Here is an 8,002-nt window from a genome sequence, read left to right on the forward strand (position 1 = left end):
GGTCTGGAGGTTGGCCCTGACCCATCATTTCGTGGTTGCCCTTCCTCAGGAATGTTTCGCTCCCTTCTCGGGAGGCAGCTTTTTCGAGCACGAGGGCCGCCCGCTGTGCGAGAACCATTTCCACGCGCGGCGCGGGTCTCTGTGCGCCACGTGTGGCCTCCCGGTGACCGGCCGATGCGTGTCGGCCCTGGGCCGCCGCTTCCACCCGGACCACTTCACCTGCACCTTCTGCCTGCGCCCGCTCACCAAGGGCTCCTTCCAGGAGCGCGCGGGCAAGCCCTACTGCCAGCCCTGCTTCCTCAAGCTCTTCGGCTGACCGCCCGCCGGGCTCGCCCCTCCGGGAAAGCGGAGCCAAAAAGACCTCGCCTTTCCCCCCACCCCCTCAAAAGATCGGGCTCTCTAGACCCCAAGGCCTTGCTGTTGGAGCTTCGGGCTCCACCAGCCCGGCTTCTTGAGGCCTCACCCCACTGCAGGGACTGGCCCTGAAGATACTGTACGTTCTCCGTGGGCGAGTTCAGAAAAGGCTCCGTGAACCCTTAAGGCCACACGCCTCCCGAAGTGGGTCCGTACACTGACCGATCCCACGTGAGCCCTTCACTTTGTTCCCAGCCTTGAGGGAGCCCCCCGACTGGAGGAGGGCCCTTGCAATTCTCACGAATCCAAGGCCAGGCCAAGACGTCCCTCTCCCCTCGCCCCTCACTGTTCTGTGCACTTTTTTCTACCTACATAAACACACATTCCACGTCACATCGGTGCTGTGTCTCTGCGCGGGAGTGGCTCGCGTCGCGACGCCCCGCCCCTTGTACTGCTCTGGCCGCCGCGGGCTCTAGGCCGCCGCGTTGCGGCGGGAGCCGGACCTGCAGCCTCAGCCCTTCAGATGAGCCTGAGGCTGGAAAGGTCGGCCACGTGCGCAGGATTGTATAGATGGCTGCCCGCCAGCCGGGATGGGAATTCAAGCGGAGCCCCATCAAACCTTCCTGTCCCCGATCCCCCACCCTTCAGTTCCTTATATTCTTGAAATAAGCACTTAATCTGTACCCACTCCCTCCACCCTTGCCACCTTGTCTGGTCTCCAGATTTCCCCCCTCCTCTAATAATTTAAATTTTTTTTTTTTTACTTTTTGGCCACACTGCGCGGCATGTGGGATCTTAGCTCCCCCACCAGGGATCGAACTTGCACCCCCTGCATTGGAAGTGCCGTTTTAACCACTTGGCCATCAAGGCAGTCCCACCCCCTTCCTTAAAAGACCCTCAGAGATGGGACTCCATTTGAAAGTGCCAATTTATTCCCACCCTTTGGATTTGACCATTAAATTTCAGCTTCTCTCATATTAGTATTGACTTATAACATCTGCTTTAGACAGAAGATGGCACTTAGGGTGGTCAGGAGACTGAGGGAAACTGGGAGCTGTACGAACTAGAAAGAGGCTTCTAACTCAGCTTGGAAGTCAAGGAGGGCTTCCTGGAGGAGGTGACACACGAGCCAAGCCCCTGCAGAGAAGGGTGAGACCAGGGGTTCTTAGGTGTGGAGAGGTTCAGGCTGCATCTGAATCCCCAAACCCCAGGGGTCTTTCTAAGCCCAATATCTTAGACCCTCCTGCAGTTCCCTAAGAAGGGGGCCTAGATTCCTGCTCTAACTACAGGGATCTTTGAGGCTGGAAACAATGGCTCCCCAAAGGCCCTTCCAGCTCAAAGAGGGGGTAACAGCCAAGGAGAACAGCTGTGGTGTGGGCAAGAGCCAAAGGTGAGGTTCTCTGCCTTGGCTTTGGGCAAGCCACCTTCCCCAGATTCTTGCCTCTCTGAAGCTCCCCTCCTGGATCTTCCTAAGCCTCCGACTCTTCCTCTTTCACAAATCCTCCCTGGAGAGTGCTGTCCATCCCTTGACTTGTAACTGCCTCCTAGTCTTGAGCCGTTTATTTCCCAAGAGTTCATTGACCACATATTGTGCTAGGGTCCATGCTGGGTGCTGAGAAACATGTTCCTTCGATTCCTGGTCTCGTAGGAGAGACAGATGGGGAAAAAAAAAAAGAAAACCACAATGACAAGTGTAATAAAGTACAGAAACTCCCCTGATGTCTAGATAAAGCTGGTTCTTTTCCCTAGTTTCCACCCATAGCACCTCCCTAGTCCCTCACTTACCACTAATGCAAACAGGTATTTGTTGCTTGTTCATTTATTTATTTTTTTTTACTGGCCTCTGTAGTTGCAGCAAGTGGGCTTAGGTGCTCCTAGGCATGTGGGTTCTTAGTTACCCGACCAGGGATGGAATCCTTGTCCCCTGCCTTGGAAGGTGGATTCTCAAGCACTGAGCCACTAGGGAAGTCCCATGCTTGTTTATTTCTGAAATGAAGGCAAGGTCCTGGAAGCTTGTCTGTCAAATGACACATTTGTTTTGCTGTTATCTGTCCAGTGTCCAAATTGCTGTCTAGCAGGTGGTAAGTGCTCCAAAAATGTTTGCTAATGGAAGAAGGAATGAAAAAGGAAGGGAAGGCGGAAAGATGAGAAGGAAAAAAATAGACAACTGAGAAAAGGTGGGAAAGGAGGTATGACATGAACCAGAGCATCAGAGAAGGCTCTGTGAATATGTAATATCTACGTTGAGACTGAAGGTTGAACAAAGAGCCTGAGGAGAGCACCCCAGGCAGAGGAAAGAGCAAGTGCAAAGGCCAGGAGGTAGTAACGAGCCTGGTGTATTTGAAGAAAGGAAAGAAGGCCAATGTGGTTGATTAGAGCCATCAGGGGAGAGTCATAGGAGATGTGGTCAAAGAGGAACAAGGTGCCACATCACGCAGCACTCTGCAGGCTCTGATGAGGGCAGGTGTGTTCGTGCTAAGTCACTTCAGTTGTGTGTGACTCTCTGCGACCCCATGGACTGTAGCCTTCCAGGCTCCTCTGTCCATGGGATTCTCCTGGCAAGAATACTGGCGTGGGTTGCCATGCCCTCCTCCACGAGATCCTCCCTACCCAGGGACTGAACTCACGTCTCCAGCGGCTCCTGCATTGCCGGTGGACTCTTTACCGCTGCGCCACCAGGGAAGCCACAGAGATCTGATTTTAAGTGCCTACAACTCCAATGTGTCCTCTGATACTTGCCCCCAGATTGCTTCCTGACCCTTCACTTTTAAAAATTATTTTATTTGGCTGTGTTGGGTCTTAGTTGCGGCGCATGAGCTTCTCTCTAGTTGTGGTGCTCGGGCTTTGTTGTCCCATGGCATGTGGGATCTTATGCCACCTGACCAGGTGGGATCTTGACCAGGAATGGAACCTGAGTCCTCTGCATTGTAAGGTGGATTCTTAACCACTGGACCACTCGGCCAGACACTTCAAATTCATCACCTGCTGAAGCAGATGCTGTGGGTGTCCTGCCTGTATTCACCTGGCCCATCTGGGAAGTCATATGCAGACACTTCCCAGACCCTCAGTGTCCCTAGATGCTCCCTGAGTTTCTGTCTGGAGGAGGGCCTGGGTGGGTGGGATTCTGTAGCCTCAGAACCTCCAGCCAGTTAGAGATAGGGATTGGTGAATAACTATCCCAGCTCTGTGGTTTCTGGGGGTCAATTCTGAGGTCAGTTCCTCACAGTGTCTCAGAGGGTCCCCACTGGGATTGTCAAAGGGGTAACTTCTTTAAAAAATATTTTATTTATTAATTATTTATTTATTTGGCTGCACTGGGTCTTAGTTGTGGCATGCAGAATCTAGTTCCCTGACCAGGAATCGAACCCCAGGTCCTCTGCATTGGCAGCTCAGAGTCTTGGCCACTGGACCACCGGGGAAGTCCCACAGTGGTAACCTTTTCATCAACACACCCTTTACTGGCTTTTCTCCTTTCTTTGTCTCTCTTCCTCATTCCTTCACAACCCTGACTGTGATCAGCTCCCCAATACAGTTCTTGCACCCCAATTCTCATTTTAGAGTCTGTTTTTGAAGGGACCATAATGAAGGCATTCCTTAAACAACTCATCACCTTCCCCTAAAATATTATTCCCTGTTCTCATTTCCACCATGAACCCTACTACCATAATCAGACACCCAAGTCTGGTCAGTTCTTCTAGAAAGATAGAGCAGCGGATATCTATTTATCAAGCCATTCCCTTCTCGCGTCCAGCCCTGTGCTGAGCAATGGGACTCCAGGGATGAATCTGATCATCTCCTGCTCTTGAGGGAGTTGCTGGTCTATTGGGGAGACAGATCTGGATCCAGGCAAGGTCCACACAACGTGCTCAGAACTGTGTCAGGAAAGTCAGAGAAGTCTTTCCCGAAGAGATGCCATGGGCTGAGCACTGAAGGCTGAGTAGGGGCTGGCCATTTGGGAGGCAGGGGGGCGTTCCAGGCAGAAGGCATAGCTTATAGAAAAGTTCAGAGGGTATGAGAATCCAGGGGCTGGGGAGGGCAAGGGCATGGGAAGGAAATGTGATTTCATTCTGGGTTTGGTGTGGAGGAACGAGGAGAAGTGTGGGCAGGGGTCGGGGCATGGCAGGCCTTAAACCTCTGGATGAGAGGCTCCTGCCTCCTCCCAGGTTTAATGGAGAGCTCTGGAGGTTTCCTGAGCAGGGGAGTGTCACTGTCAGATTTGAGTCCGAAAATAATTCCTTGGGACTTCCCTCGCAGTCCAGTGGGGCAGGACTCAGGGCTCGGGTTTGATCCCTGGTCAAGGAACTAGATCTCGAATGCTGTAACTGAAGATCCTCCATGCCACAAGGAAGATCGAAGATCCCATGACACAACCAAATAAATAAATATTTCAAAAAGAAAGAAAAAGGCTCAGTGGTAAAGAATCTGCCTGCCAATGCAGGAGACACAGGTTCGATTCCTGGTCCAGGAAGATCCCACATGCCATGGAGCAACTAAGCCTGTGCGCCAACATTACTGAGCCTGTGCTCTAGACCCTGGGAGCTGCAATTAGTGAGCCCACACACACTGCAATTACCAAAGCTCAAGTACCCTGGAGTCCATGCTCGGCAACAAGAGAAGCCGTTGCAAGAAGCCTGAGCACCACAACAAAGAATAGCCCTTGCTCGCTGCAACTAGGGAAAAGCCTGCACAGCAACAAAGACCCAGCACAGCTAAAAATAAATAAATAAAATTATTTGTAATCAATTTTTTAAAAAAGAAAATGATTCCTCTGAATTAGTTTGAACTGGGGGGCTAGCTCAGCCAGGTTTCCTAGGTCAAAGCTGAAGGATAGGCATTTTTAGCCAGTGAAAGAAGTCATTTTGAGCCCAAGTCTCTGGAGAATAGGCAGGGGCTAAGGCCCAGGAAGGGGAATACCCTTGAATTTGAAAGTGTCCAGCTCCCCAGGACCACAGCCTTCAGCCTCTGTGAGGCCTGATTCAGCTAAACAAAGCCGGGGAGCAGGGGAACTTGTCGGCTCACTGCCCCCAAGGTAACCATTAATCCTTCCCAGGGGGGAATCCAGGGGCTAGTGCCCTGAGGGGCAGATCGTGGGCAGAATGGAGGAGCACACAGAGGCAGGCTCAGCACCAGTGCTGGGGGAACAGAAGGCTCTAATTGACAATCCTGCTGACATCCTAGTCATCGCTGCTTATTTCCTGCTGGTCATTGGTGTCGGCTTGTGGGTGAGAAGCTGGGAGATGCTGCTTAGGGCCCCGCTTCTGGAGCCTGGGGGGAAGTCTCAGGGAGCCCTGTGTGTGGCAGGGGAAGGATGCCTGGATCTTTGAGAGAGAAACCCGGTGTGGGACAAGTAATTCTTCTTTTGATATTTTCAGGGTGGCCCAGTCCACACTCATTCATGCCTTGTCTGCCTACATTGGGGCTGGACTAGTTTTAAGGGGTCAGTGGCTTTTCATCGGGACAGCATTCTAAATGAGGTCTCTGTTCCCCTGTCTACATAACAAGTGGCTGAGCAGAAACCTGTATCCAGGGCCCACAGGAAAGTCAGGCCCCATCTAGCCACACTTGGGCTTGGGGAGCTGGATGCTGGGTTAGGGCCCGGGTGGATTTGTGTCTTGGGAGGAAGCTGGGGGTGGGGTCGGGTGGGAATCATCAGGTGAGCTGCACGCTGGTTAATATTCAGCCTGGAACAAGGCTGAGGAATGTGTTGAGGAGGCTAATGAGGTCCAAAGATGTCCCCCGAACCCAGGCCTCTCCCCACTCCCAACCCCCAGTCCATGTGCAGAACCAACAGAGGCACCGTCGGCGGCTACTTCCTGGCGGGACGGAACATGGTGTGGTGGCCGGTGAGAGAGGCGGGGCTGTGGAGCGGGAGGAGGCCTGTAGAAACAGCCTGGCTCACCCCCACCTCTGGCCACCCAGGTCGGGGCCTCTCTCTTTGCCAGCAACATCGGCAGTGGCCACTTCGTGGGCCTGGCAGGGACCGGTGCAGCGAGCGGCCTGGCGGTGGCTGGATTTGAGTGGAATGTGAGTCCCTCCTTTTGGCCAATGAACCCCCCACCCCGGGAACACCTGGAAGGGTCACAGCTGGAGAGGCTCCAGGTGGAGGTGTGAGACAAGAGTTGGGACTTCCCAACTGTGCCATGAGGCTAGGCTTCAAGTGATGCTCAGGCAGCCAGCTTGGAGGCAGAAGCAGGTGGGAGATCCAGAATCAGGGCAAGGGTAGGTCTAGAGGAGGTATATTAGCTGATCATATCAGCACTGGGGGTAAGATGCTTGAATTCATAGGAACGAGTCTGTTAGTAAGCAGTGTTTTAATAACAAAGTTGATCATAGTATGGCTGTAAATAAAATTGATCACACGATTAATAGTGTTCAATACTGGGATACGGCAGGGGGTTTGATTCGCTATTGCTATGTGAGCCTAAACCAGCCACACCCTCATTGGCCTCGATTTACTCCTCTCTGAAATGGGGTGAACAGTCTCAAAGTTGGTACAGTGCTTCTTCTGACGCTCTCCAAAGCGGTGGCCTGTGAGCATCTTTAAGCCAAATGAAAGCCCCTCGCAGAAAAGGGCAGGAGAGGAAGCTCTGGGACTGAGGCTTGCCTCGGAGACTTGGAAAGATCAGGCCTTTGAGCTCAGGGCTTCCTGGAGGAGGAGGCCTCTGAGCTGAGCCTTGAAGGACAGAAAGTTTGGGTGGGTGGAAAGGAGAGGGGAGGCAGAGGCTGGGGTTAAGCTGAAGGGTCTGTACTTGGATTCAGGTGCTGGGGGTGGGAGGAGGAGGAGTCTAGGGGTCATCTTGGGAGAGATGGCCAGGGGTCATGGCCTGGGAAGGCAAGAAGGGCTGTAGTTAAGGGCCCAACGAAGTATCAAGAGCTTGTCCAGAAGGCCCAGAGCCCAAGGTCATTGTCTGCATTTGTGTCCTCTGGGGCCCTGGTGTGACCTTGCCTTGGAGTAGCATATTCCCCAAGAGAGGAAGGTTCTTCAGAACCCTTGGGGGCGGGGACGGGCTCAGAGCAAGATCTCGGGCGGGGAGTCACCCTCCGATGTCGCGCTGTGCCCACAGGCACTGTTCGTGGTCCTGCTACTTGGGTGGCTCTTCGTGCCAGTGTACCTGACCGCCGGCGTCATCACCATGCCGCAGTACCTGCGAAAGCGCTTCGGCGGCCATCGTATCCGCCTCTACTTGTCCGTGCTCTCGCTTTTTCTGTACATCTTCACCAAGATTTCGGTAAACATGCTTGGTGGGTGGAATGGGCCCCTGGAAGGGTGGGACCACCCAGTGGAGGTCTCTAGAAAGCCCCCGAGGGGGCACAGCTGAGGAACAATTGCTGTAACAACCGTAATGGAGGCAGGGCCTGGAAGGAATCGGTTTCTGGGGCTACAGCCATAGTTCACTTCAGTCGCTCAGTCGTGTCTGACTCTTTGCGACCCCATGAATTGCAGCATGCCAGGCCTCCCTGTCCATCACCAACTCCCGGAGCTCACTCAGACTCACGTCCATCGAGTCAGTGATGCCATCCAGCCATCTCATCCTCTGTCGTCCCCTTCTCCTCCTGCCCCCAATCCCTCCCAGCATCACAGTCTTTTCCAATGAGTCAACTCTTCGCATGAGGTGGCCAAAGTACTGGAGTTTCAGCTTTAGCATCA

The 8,002-nt window shown here is 53.3% G+C and overlaps 2 protein-coding genes across 3 annotated transcripts in view; both read left to right on the top strand.

Annotated features, from left to right (window-relative positions):
- Window positions 1-747, top strand: part of TGFB1I1 (transforming growth factor beta 1 induced transcript 1) — a 6,185-nt gene extending 5,438 nt beyond the window's left edge. For both annotated transcript variants that reach the window (XM_010837374.1, XM_010837375.1), the window contains one exon: window positions 50-747. In XM_010837374.1, coding sequence (XP_010835676.1) covers window positions 50-316 — 267 coding nt within the window. In that variant the 3' untranslated portion in view covers window positions 317-747. The remainder of the gene's footprint in view (window positions 1-49) is intronic.
- A 4,686-nt stretch (window positions 748-5,433) lies between these two features.
- The window catches only part of SLC5A2 (solute carrier family 5 (sodium/glucose cotransporter), member 2), a 10,792-nt gene continuing 8,223 nt past the window's right edge, over window positions 5,434-8,002 (top strand). The window contains 4 exon segments of the mRNA XM_010837382.1: window positions 5,434-5,576; window positions 6,126-6,197; window positions 6,274-6,378; window positions 7,419-7,583. Coding sequence (XP_010835684.1) covers window positions 5,451-5,576; window positions 6,126-6,197; window positions 6,274-6,378; window positions 7,419-7,583 — 468 coding nt within the window. The 5' untranslated portion in view covers window positions 5,434-5,450.

The sequence above is a fragment of the Bison bison genome, unplaced genomic scaffold (genome assembly GCF_000754665.1).
Source record: "Bison bison bison isolate TAMUID 2011002044 unplaced genomic scaffold, Bison_UMD1.0 scf7180017864072, whole genome shotgun sequence".
Taxonomy (NCBI): Eukaryota; Metazoa; Chordata; class Mammalia; order Artiodactyla; family Bovidae; genus Bison; species Bison bison.